The sequence below is a fragment of the Melospiza georgiana genome, chromosome 1 (genome assembly GCF_028018845.1).
Source record: "Melospiza georgiana isolate bMelGeo1 chromosome 1, bMelGeo1.pri, whole genome shotgun sequence".
Classification (NCBI taxonomy): Eukaryota; Metazoa; Chordata; class Aves; order Passeriformes; family Passerellidae; genus Melospiza; species Melospiza georgiana.
In genome coordinates this window covers 20,152,783-20,165,890 of record NC_080430.1, presented here as the reverse complement: position 1 = coordinate 20,165,890, position 13,108 = coordinate 20,152,783, and the positions used below count along the sequence as shown (strand labels likewise).

Sequence of the window (13,108 nt, the reverse complement as noted above, 5' to 3'; positions counted from 1 at the left end):
AGTTTTATATTTGAGGCTGAACTACCATTAGCAAAAGTATTCAGTAACATTTGATCATCACCAATATGAATTGGATCTGAACCATATGAAGGAGGGTCAGTGCTGCCCCAACAGGGAGGTGCGCTGCTGCGCTTGGGCTGTGTTACCCCCCAAGCTGCCCTCCTGTTCCTTAATGCTGATTGATTTCTGTCATCAACAGGTCTACACAGTTGAAGAACATGGCATGGAAATCCTTATGTGGTCTTCCAGCAGAAATGAAGAAAACAAATGGATGTATGGAAGTGTAGTTCTCTCCAGTAACAGCCTTTTCAGAGTTGCCTTTGAAGCTGAAGTGGGGTGGAGCCAACCCTCAGAATTTGCTCTCGATGATATTTCTTTCACCCCAGAGTGCATTGCTGGAGGTATGCTACTACACAGCTGTATATCATGCATGTTCTCTTTCCAGAGGGCAAGGAAAATTGTGGCATTTCATATTTCAATGTATATCACAGTCACAAAATCTGACATATTTCCTTTTTTCTCATGGTTTATAGACAACACCTCTGTGTTTTAGCTAGAAGTTGCACATATAAATAATTATAGCAACTCAGAATATTACTGGCGTTGAGGAGCTGAACCACAGTTGAGAGGAATCTACTGCCATTCCACTGTATTGGTTTTCTCCTGTATGAAAAATTCAAAGAAGGCATTAGTTTGGGACCAAAGACTTTTATGAGTATCAAAGTAGTTCACAATTATTTTCAAAGAAAGTTGTTATTATTTTATCTTTGAGCTCTTCATAAAATACAAATGTGTATCATATTTCCCTCACTAATATTTTCTTTGAGTACTTACAAACTCATTTCTGCTACACAAGTAATTGATCTATGTAAGAAAAAAATTTTAATGTCTTAAAATGCCCTGGTTTTTTCTGTGAGAAAAGCAGTTTTTTCTGTAAGAAAAGCATTACTCTGAAAATGAAAGGTACCATATGATACCAAATCAGAAGAAAAGGAACAGTATACATGCAAATATAGATTCTGATAGAAATTTCAGCAGAACTTAATGACTAAGGGACAACTAGGAATTATTATTGTTAAATAAATGCCAATATGAAGGTTACAAAAATCTTCTTTGATAACCTTTCTTTTTATTAATACAACTCTTGTTGTTCAGATAGGACAGCCTGTGTATGACCTGGTTGTCATGCTGTGCAAGAAACTATTTCTATTATTATTTTCATTGTGATAAGCACCTTCTGGAGGAATTAAACACATGCTGATTAAAGCTTCAAGTGAAATAATATGTTCACATGGGTGACATTTGTTCAGTCTTGAACTGAATGAGAGTTTTGTTTATTTTCTCTAAATAGGCTCAGGCAAATAATATTTTGGAATGTAATTCAATGAGCTGCAGACTATGTGCATAAACAGGCATTTGTTTTACCCATATTACGTTAATCACCTTTTTTAGCCTTGTCTTAAGGATTACATAGGCAGTTTCATGCATAGTATAGCATAATAGGAAAATTTTCAAATTATATATTTTAAGTATCTGTACTTCTGAAATAATAACTATAGAAATAAATTAATTTTAATAGAACAATATTTTCTAATTACATTATTTTTCTCCAGAGATTTTCCAGTTGTAGAATACTTTGAAGTATCTAACTTGTATCACAATGTGTTGCTCTTACAAATGTCACATATCATAAATTTGGCCTAAGGAAAATTTGTTGGATTTGTATTGGTTACGTACAGTTTGTTGAATAAGTAAAAAATTCATGCCTTATCTACATGCATAAATTGCAACTTGATAGATAATCTTCTCTTTAGACAAAAAACTATATCTAGATGCTATTGCTTAAGATTGGCTTCATACTGTCCTTGGAAGAATTCTATCTTAATAATCCTTGCTTGCCTAGAGCTTGTGAAGAGGCAAGAGAATTACATAAAATCCATGTAATACAATAAACCAGAGCAATTTAGGGGGAAAAAAACGAACCTACCATGAATTTTTAGTACTGTTCCTGACAAAGAGCTGCTTAGGAGGAGGTGCTGTTTTTTACTAACTGTTGTTAGAGAGATGCTTAAAAATTCAGATGGTAAAGTTTGAAGATATTACCTTCCAATAGTATAAAAGCACTGTCCTGTAGATATTCAAGCAAGAACATTTTTTCTGTAAGAGAATCAGTGGGAAAGTTTACCTAATCCACTGTCAGTCCTGCTTTGATTGTTGCTCATTATGTTTATTCAAAGACCTAGCTCAAAGAAAAGTGTATTACCTGCAGTGCAGGTTTTGTGCAGTGTTCTTCCTTTCAGAAGATAGCTATGCTACTGCAGATCTTTTTTCCTCTCTCTATATTATTATATTTCACCTTGCCTTTAATTACTTTGAGTTTCCAGAGGCAACACATTCTAAATGGAGGCAATCACAATTTAGCAGGTTGGGAGCTCTAAGTAATAAAGCATTGCCAGCAGCTCTAGTTCAGTTGTGGTCTTTATGTTTTTAAGTAGTCAGTCCATATTAGCCATGACAGTTCCTAGATATCCAGGAATATTTCTGAACACTTAAGCAAGGTTTTGTCAAGGCGGTGCTAGGTCAAGCTGGGACCACTGCAGAAGTAGCTTCCAGCTGATGCTAATGCAGGGGAAGCTGTCAGTGGCACTGGATCTAATTCAGAATTAGCTGCTAAATGAGATATATTCATACCACTTTTCAAGGTTCATAACTTTCTGCTGATGAAGTTGTGTGAAGATCTTATTTTACATCCTAGGGACCAAAGAATTTTATTGTTAATCAGTTGTAACTATCTTCTTCAAATTTGTAAATAACAGCTTGATTTTAAAAAACACAAAAATTTATTATGTCTTAATTTTTTCAAAATATAATTTACAAAACATTTTTATTTCTAGTTTCAGATGGAACAAAAGTTCCAAAGTACTGAATCAGATTTTATGTTCATTAATATCTTTCTCATAGTGTTTTCTAGTTGAACTGAAACAGGAGGCATTAGAGAAGTTCTAAAAATTATTGCTACGCCTAATTTATATCCTAAAAATAACCCAAAGATGCCTAATAATCATACTTTATTCTGCTTATAAAAATCAGAATACTATATTTTCCCACTCATTCATTACTAGGGAAATAAACCAGGTGGACAAATTTGGTGTAATTTAGTTAAATAGCACTTCTACATATTGGAGCAGGATTCTCGAGAAACAAATAAATAGTAAATATATTTTGTTATGTCTTCAAGAGATCACCCAAGTGAAATGTTTGTGCTTGTGGAGATCTAGTGGAAGAAGGTAAATCTCAGTACAAAGTCAGCACTGAATGATGCTCCAGCTCTTTTATGCAGTCAAGTTACCTGCTAGGCCCTATTTAGCTGCAACTCTTTGGGAATTTATACCTCTAAATTGTACTGCTTTAACTAATTGCTAAAGTAATTCTGTTTTATTCAAAAAGAATAGTGTTGACACTTTGAAATGAATATTTGGGATGAATTTTGGGTATAAAGACAAGTGGAAATATCATGTGGTGCTTGAGGCTCCAGTGTATTTGAGAAAACAGTATTTGCTTTTTCACCATCAGTCATGCTTATCACCAGTTCAGTATTAATATTGCTTACTGAAATTATTAATTTGAATAAAATTAATTCTGTGTCTATTCTTCTACTTCACCTTTCCTTATCATTTTCTCTTTCTTAATTACTGTTTTTAGTCTATGTTGGCTGCATAGCTTAATTCCCATAGCTGGTCACAGTGTCTGAAGTATTTTCTTTCTTTTCTTCTGTTTTGTGAACCACTTCCCATCAACTTTGATAACTTTATTTTGAAGTCTTTTTTACTTCTGAGGGTTTTTTTTTCATTTATTCCCTTTTTATAAAATATTTTTCAAAAAATGTCTCTTTAGCCTATAAACTCAGCACATGAGAAAGGACTGTCATTGTTACAAATTTCGCACCACATCCCCCTGCAGCTTTCCTTTCACCTGAAAGATTTGTCTCCAGTAGAACATATTATTATGTAGGGATACACTGGAGATAAAAGGGCAATTCAAATAGTGCAAAACATTCAGAACAGACAGGACATGGCATCTCTAACACTGTGTCATCTGACCTGGTGGAATTGTGAATTTAGGAAGTGCTATTTCCCAGATGCGATGGGTCGGGGCTTTTATCTGATGTTCTCATAATTCTTGACTTCACCACACGAGTTACCAAAATAGGGTCAGATTTACTTTTTAGGACCTCAAGTACAGTAAAATTTTCAGTGATTTTGGCAGCTTTCACTTAGGTGAAACATTTGCTTTGAAATATCATAATTCTTGCAAGTCTCCCCATTGCTGCGTAGCAAAGCACAAACTAAACCTACTGTAAAGGTTGTGCATAATCCTTATACTGAGCAAGATTTCACTTGCTGTGAAAAAACAAGTAGAAGAAACAAATCAGAATCTGTGCATTATAAGACAGGTTTTAGCTTTACATTCAAGCCCAAGGGTATTTTTAAAATGTATACAAAGGCATCCCAGTACCCTGAAACCTAACCTCCAAGAACTGAATTTTAAGTTTATTTGAACCATCATAAGAAAATCATGAGATATAGCAACATCCATCCATTTAGATCATCTTTCCTTAGTTTTCTATAAGAAATGATATTCCAAAAACTGTGTGACGAAGGAAATTATAGTCAGTCAAATTTAAGATAGATATACTCAGAATTTCTGATCAGCCACAGTAAGTAAGAAGAAAGTTCATCTAGAAATATAAACTTTCTCCAACAGTTCTGGATGTCAGGGAAAAAGTGTAAGAAAATGGGAACTATACATACTGTTTTACCCCCAATACATTTCCCATTGGCAGCCATTTGTAATTCAGTCTTCCTGCGCCATATGTAGTCTTGGAATAATGATCCTCAAATTTTTTATTTCCCTCTGAACTTATCTGTTCTCCTTTTAACATCAGGGAATTTTTAATATTCAGAAATTAAATTACAAGCTGCTGCTGCTTATACGAATCTAGGCTTATATTCATGAATAGAAAAGCTTTAGTGCTTTCTCACTTAGGCCTTGAAATGTATGAAATCTTTATTTCAACCTTGATGATTCACCCTTTTGTGTGGTGGGCAGGATTTTCTTAAGATATCTACATAAAAGAGTTTCAAATCTCACAATAGATGCATGCTATACACCCAATCCCAAAGTTCCTTCAGAGTGAAATAATTTGCATTGACTTCCAAACAATAGCAGAATTTATGTGATGTTATACCAAAAATTTGTGATAGGTGCAGGTTCAACCATCCAGATGAGAAGGAAGGTGTCCCAAAGGAGCTATAGGCCATTCTCTTTGTTCAAGGTGGAAGGAAATGAACATTATAGCTGGCATCTAATTTAAACTCTGTTTATGACTGTTTATAATTTGAACATAGCAGAATGAAGATAGAATCTAATACTTTTTCATTTAATAACTTAGTAAAAAAATAGCGACTTCGAAAACAATTTCTGAGTATCTAGATAGTGGGAAAAAAGAAAGTGGTAAAGTAAAAAGCTATGTAGATAATCACCTGATAAGCAGTCATGGTTTTCAAAATCAGTATTAGTCTAAAATACTATAATTTTAGATGATATGTGGTATCTTGAAGGTATCTAATTTTCAGAAAAATAAATGGGAACAGTATTTCTTTAGAAGGGAATCCCCTTGTGATTTTAGATAAAAAACTATAGAGAAAAAGTATATATGTGTGGAAATACTCATGTCTTAACGTCTTGCCTAGTTATAATTTGTTTCTCACAACATATATTCATGGAATGACAGAATATTCAGAGTAGGAAGGGACCCAAAAGGATTATTGAGTTCAATTCCTTGTTCTGCACAGAACCATCCCCAAGAGTCACATCATGTGCCCGACAGCACTGTCCAAATGCTCCTTGGGCTCTGCCAGGCTGGTGCTGTCACCACTGCCCCAGGGAACTGTTCCAGTGCTCAACCACATACTGAGACTTTTTCCTCCCTATTTTATCCCTGCTTCATGAAACACACTCTTAAAATCCTGATTGTTTATAAACCTCTGCTGCTTTTCCTGCCACAGATTTCCATTTGCTTCAAATCAGGGTCTGTGTGTTTATATGTAAAGACATAATCTTTAACCACATTATTAAATACTATTTTTCTCAGAGCGCTCTTTTCCTTTTCTAATACAGAGATGAGGCATAATTGAATATTTTTGGTTCTCAGTGTAGATTTTTCAGATGTATCTTTGACTGCTGAATTTCTTAACTTGATGAAAAGTTTTTCTAAACAACATATAGCTATGGTGTCCAAATATTTGAAAAGTATTTGATAACTACCTCCATAACTACTTCTTATTGCATAATCTATCTATTGCATTATCTACCTGACAAGTAAAAAGACGGGATAAAGAAAGAAATCTTCTGCAGTTTTGATTAGTAGTTCGGAAATGTCCAAACCATTATTGTTTTCAGACTCATAAAAATGAAACATCCTGAATTGACCAAAAAAGGAAAATATGAATCAGCCAAAATTCTTCTCCTGTGCAGACGCTAAAATGACAGACTAGCAATAAGTAGTCTTGAATTAGGAGAATTTAAATAGGAGACCCTAAAATGAGTTATATCTCCTTTATCTTAACCAATCCCTTTCCACCAATAAGGAATGAACACTAGTAGATATACATGAAAAAATACCATTTACCTACAAGTGGAACATCAAAAAGTAAAAAAAAACAAACCAAAAAACAGTAAACAACCACTAGATACAAAATTGCAAAATCTCAGGAACACCACAGGAGCAAAGAGAGACCCAAAATACCAGAAATACCCTTCCCAAGATGGTTCCCATGTATCCTGAAAGACAGAGGGAAAATGGTGCAAGCTCTCTCCCCAAGATGATGATCCCCAGGTGGCCCATGGTCTGGGAGGCCAAGGGAGAAATGCTGGCGCCCAAGAAGAAACCTCCTGGCCAGGTGGAAGCTCACGGAGCTGCCCTAGGGCAGGTAAAGAACTGCCAGCATGTGTGGGGTCAGCTCTGCCGCCCACTGCTTCTTCCTGCTGCCCACTGCACTCTGCTGGCACTGGTGCTCGTGCCTTAAGCCACTGCTGTGTCCACTCTGTGGTGCTGTGCATGGTGTGAGCCAGCCCCATGGGACCAGCTCAAGATTCACTACCTATGGAATTTACAAGATTCACTCTAAAGATGGTGTCTAATTGCAAAATGCTGTTCTTCCAAGTTGCTGCAGTGGCAAGCCCAGAAACCAAAGCAGCCCATTTCAAAAGGGCAATGTCCACCTTTAGCAAACTCCACCAGGCAAAGAAGGGAGTCAGCTTGGGTGCCTTGGTCTTCTGAAGGGACCAGCATGTCCCAACTGCCCCACAATTCTGGTTCTGGATGTGCTGGGGTTTAAAGAGACAATAAGAGATCGATATGAAGTACAATGACAGTCTGGGTTACCCATGACAGAAGCGAGATAGTCAAATTAAACAGCTCAGAAGCCAGCCATTTGCAGATAATTTTACATGTTCTCCAGAAGTTTTAGTAGATCCCATTTCACAATAAGAAAAGCATAAATTACATTTTTATCTAATTTTATCTAAAGTAGAGTGGGTGTTTATTTGAGCTTTGTGCAAAAAAATAGCTGCGTGGTGCAGAGAGAATCTTGTTGAGGAGCGAGCAGGTGTATGTGTCCATGTGTCCATTTGTATGTCCATGTGTGTGAGTCTGTGTGTCCCTGTGTGTGCAAGTGTGTCCATGTGTGCCCTTGCATGAAGCAACACAGAAAATTCTGCAGAGGAACAGGACTCATCTGACAAAACCTTGGACAGTTTGTGATCCTTCTCTGAAACTACCAGAGCCCACGTGCTGGAAATGCTGGAAGGGTTAACTGCCTGAACTGCTAACACTACAGTGTTAGATCATGGGGAAAAACACTGTAGAGGAGGTAACTTCTGGTTTCTTTAAGTTGCAGAGCCAGGGGAATCACTGTTAGCTTGTCTGCTCATGCTTGCAGTGAAGCAGAAATCTCTCTCACATGGAGTTTCTCTCACAGGGAAAGAGAAAGAGGAAACTCATGGAGTTTCTTTCCTCAAGGGCAGGAGATGATTCATGAGAGAAGTTGTAGGGGGAGACTGCTCACAGAAACAAAGGAGGGGAAGAGGAAAGCAGAATGAGTAGTAATAGAGGACTGGAGATGTCAGGGAAATTTGTGAATAGTTTCTTTAGTCAATTAGCATTTCCCTGAAACCAATCACAATATGCTTTAGATCCGTGTTTCTTGGCAGAGATAAGGCGTTTATGCATTTTTAAAGACTAAAAATTGTGATCCAAACATAGTACCTTAGAGAGCTCCTTCAGCCTGTTCTTGTACCTTCCAGTGCACAGACCTAGCCAGTGTCAAAAGCCAAAACTTTTTGTAGATTTCACAGAAAAGGAACTGGGAATAATTTTACGATAAGATAATGCACTGCATAAACTAGGATAATTATTGGCAATCCCTAAATGCAATTATGTTGTGTGTTTAAATTAATAATTATACTATCTTTGTCCAAAACTTTCAGTTACTGTCTGCCTTCTTGTAACTTGTCCAGAATACTGAAATCTTCTGAAGCAAGCTCATGCCTTTTGGGAAATTAAAATTCTTCAGATTTATTAATAGTGTATTAAAATACTTTCATTAATATTGAACCTCCAAACCCCATCTGTTTACAGCAGAAAACTTTCAAATCACACAGATTATACTTTTCCTTGCTAACTTCATTCATATAAATCAACATATTTCCTTGGAGGGAAGGAGAGAAATAATATTTGGAATGAAATGGTTTCATGATTCTGTCTTAAAGAGCAGAAAATTCTCAGACTCTTCCTTATGTAAAACCTACTCATCTCCTCAATAGCAATTCTTCAGCTCACATTTATCTCAGAAATTATATCCATTTCATTTTGTCAAAGACTAAAGTTTCACAGCTTCTCCGGTTTGTCATTGCTCCTAATAAATAAACAAACCAACAAATCCATGACATTAGCAGGCATAGCTAGCAATCCTCAGAATATTCTTAGCAGAAATATGGCAAATATTGCCATATTCCTGTCACAGGTAGTAGAATCAGTAGTTCTCTGAGTGAAGACTAAATCATAGCTTGACTTTACTGGCAGTAAACCTGTCTGTTTTCCATTATGTTTGTATGTTAGCAAACTATGATAATTTAAAATAAATTCTGCACAGTCATATAGACATCATTGGACCATGTTCTGTTTATTTTTTTAATTCTGGCTTTGTCATGGGATCTCTGGGATCCTTTCCAGCACCCTGTCCCAAACCTCTGTCTTCCCATGAAGGGAAGAGACTTGAAGATTCAATTGGCCAGACTAATTTTCCCCTTTTTAATTTTTTTTTAAATTTTTGTCTTTTTACAAGCTTGGAAATAAACAGCAGGAGCTTTATTGTAATGGGTAAAAACACATGGAAAGATTGTTAAAGTATCTGTATAGTTTTAGTCCTATTAATTTTTGTAACAAGTTTGCTTCCTTGCAGCCATCTTGAATGGGTTGATTTCACGCCCTGATCCAATGTTTACTGAACTGAAATTGAGGACTGACATCTATTTCAAATTAATTAATGCACTGGATTGGGCCCGTAATTAATTTATACTCTTGTCTAATGAAATCTATGGGAGGGAGTTATTTTTGACCTCTGTTACGTACAGTTAATAGGTCCACTGTTTTTATTACATTCACTAGGCAAATTATTTATGTAAATATATCAGACAGGTTGTTGGTTTTCAAGGGTCTGATGCAAGGCCCATTAAAATCAATATGAGTTATCCCATTTACTTAAATGGACTATAGAGCAAGCTCTGATACACCTGAGGTGGTGCTGCCTAACAGCAATTGTGGTCACTTTATTTCATGCTCCCTGGGGTTGACTCTAATGGCAATGTCCACTAGGCTTAACTAAAATTCACTGTTACAGGTGATATATAAATATAAATGGGGACCTACTCTGCACCAGAGATCTTTGTATTTGAGGAGGAAAGGCAGAAAAAAGGAGGATAGCCTGGAGTTGTTGCTTCATTCAAATTAAGCATGTTTGTGTGCTGCTTGCTGTGGTAATGACTGTGTAATACAAACATTTATTTTATATTAGCATTTGGGTAATAGCATTTCTATGGTTTTCTCTGACTGAATGCCTGTGATTCATGAGCGAGCAAAATATTTGCAGTGCCAACCTGTGAAGTTTGCTTTACAGTCAGGAAACAGGATCATATGGTCCATGGATGACAAAGACAATAGTACAGCAAAACATAAGTGTACAGAAAATGTTCATCAAAGAGCAGTAAGCCTTTAACAAATCCCTATCCCACAAATATATAATTGTGTCCTTGACAATGAGCACTTATTGACTTAACACTTCATATTGTAAAGGCTCTTTTTTCCAAAATCATCAGCTCATGATCTCTATTTACTGTAAACATGGTTTGATGGTAGCACATTGCAATAAAAATGTATTTAGAAGTGCCTATTTGATCTGACAACAATGAAATACAGATATATCCAGCTGTAGTTATTGCAGTTCACAGAACAGTATGTACCAAATTTTATTTTGCTTTATACACTGGTCTGATTTCAATGTTTTTGAGTTTGTTTTTTTTTTTTTATATCTACCTCAGCTACTTAACTTCTCATAAAAGTGTGAAGGTGCATGTGAGGTAGCACTTCTGGTCTGTAGATTATAACTCATCTAGCACAACTGTGTGAGTAAGTTTCAAAAGACATAGGACCAAATTAAAATGTCAGGTTTTAGGACCTAATTAAAATGTCTTTTTTATGATATACAAGTAGATGTTATATGCACATTTTTAAACCCTTTCTTTAATTTTGGTTATTTGCCATATGCAAGGTAAAAATAAGTGCAAAATAAAACACTGAGTGCAAAGTAAAGTAAATAAGGACATGTACTCAGCTTTCTACTTGGAAAGTCATGATTTCTTAGGTATAATGGAACATCAACAATTTACTGCTGTTTTTCATGTGAATCCAAATTCAGACTTAGTGCTTTGCAGTGCAGAGGTTATTTTTGCTGATTTTTTTTGTTTAGTTTGCTTTTCATCTATGCACAAATACTGAATTCTTGAGGATTTTTAGTCGTGCTTTTCAGTGAGCATGCAGGCTGGATACAAAAAGCTAAAGCTTTTATACTGTCTTCCTTAGAACTCATAATTTTCAGTAGATTTATCTCCAAATCCTTAAACAGTTTCAAACAGATAATGCTTTTGAAAAAAGTAACCTGTACAATGTCTCCTGCACTCCTGAATGTGGTCTGAAAATGAGATTCACACAACACTCAGGAGATGAGTGCTGCCTTGGGAACATCTTTTCTGCATTTGAGAAAAGGTGATGGAAACATTTTCTTGGCATGCCAGTGTTAGGCAATTGTTGAATCAAACAATATTAAGTGACAGAAGGGATGTGTGGGCCACAAATGGTCCAATTTGCATTGAAAAGGCTTCACTTCAGATTCTGCTGTTTACATGACTTTCATATATTTGTACAAGTGGAAAATTTTAGGTTCACAGATATGCTAAGTTTAAAGTTAATTTTTATTGCTAAATTGTGTGAGTGTACTACTGTGTGAGTCAGCACATGGAGGGTGTTTCTGACAATCTCTCATTAGTGCCAGCTCATTTTTCACTGCAAACCACATTGTAGTGTTAACACCTTAGTTTAATTCTTCACAGTGGCAAGAAAACAGAATGAATATTCCCACTTTTTAGAAGGAAATGTGTCAGTAGCAGATACTGCAATCATGAGCTTAAAATAAATAATTACATAGACAGTAGTTTTGAATACAAGTAATTAGTTTTGCATTAATGTTGCTGGAGATTTCAGTTGGAACTAGTTAATTATTTTCTACATTTGCATATTCTTAATTAGCTTTTTTTAGTTGTTAGCTTTGTACAAATTATTGTTTTGATAAATCTCCAAAATTTTTACCACGCACATTTAATTTATAAATGGGAAAAAAAATTATAACCTACTTTATGTAAAGAAAATAGATTGAATTTTGGAGTAGAGTTTTGGCAGACCATGGCAATAACAACCTCTTATAGAATGGCAACCAGAGCACAATTTTTCTATTTTGAAACCAAACACATTTGAACTAATTAACATATCACGTGAGTTAATAAGCAAGGGACACTCCTTTGAGCTTTGAAGTACATTCCCATCTCATGCACTGTTCTGATCTAAAAGTATTTTACTTATTTCAGGATATGACTTTAGATTTTTTTTTAATGTAGTGCAAATATAAAACAGACCTCAATAAGACCCATGGTTAACCTTACACCTAACTCAACCTGGACACATCTTTGCTGCCCTTGGTGAATATTGCACACTCTAATATATTTGTTATGCAAGTCAGGAAGAACTTCATCCTAAAAATTATTTTCTAACAATCAGAGGGAATATTGATATAAAATAGTAATAGAAAATAATAATAGAAGATAATATTAATAATAACAATAGAAAAATAATCAATCATCCCCATTCAAAAAGAGCATTCAGGCATTTCTCTAAATACTACATTTGGCACAGGATTATTTACATGCATAAGCTCATTATATGATTGGGCTCATAAGGCTAAACTGATCAGGGTTACAAAAGTCTGAAAATAATTCTAAATTCAAGGCCAGATTCATAACAAGCAACGCATTCAAGAAATGTTGAGTTTAAGAGGGGATTTTAGTTTACAGAACAAATTTGAGTAGAAGCATGTGAATAAACATATCAAGAACAGGAAATTAAACTGGGTCAGAAATGCTCACAAATGTATTATAAATGCAATCTCTCCTGCAACATAAACAGGCAACCACAGCAAAGTCAAGTATATTGTATCTGTGTTGGGTTAATTTCCATAGCATCAGAACAAATATAGAAAAGCTAACACAGGACTATGCAAGAACAAAAGAATGTGTATAAGCAGAACTGACTGCAGCTTAAGTCATTTTCACTGCTTAAATGCCCCCTAGGCACTGTGAGGAAAGGGTCAGAAATAGCAGAAAGAAAAAAAAGTACTTTCAAATATAATCATACTTTTTTATTTTTTCCCAGAGCAAATGT

General features: G+C 35.4%; 1 protein-coding gene across 1 annotated transcript in view; it reads left to right on the top strand.

The window, feature by feature from the left end:
• MALRD1 (MAM and LDL receptor class A domain containing 1) overlaps positions 1–13,108 on the top strand; it is a 230,646-nt gene that overhangs the window by 164,148 nt on the left and 53,390 nt on the right. The window contains exon 32 of the mRNA XM_058018380.1: positions 200–401. Within this exon, the coding sequence (XP_057874363.1) occupies positions 200–401 (202 nt within the window). The remainder of the gene's footprint in view (positions 1–199; positions 402–13,108) is intronic.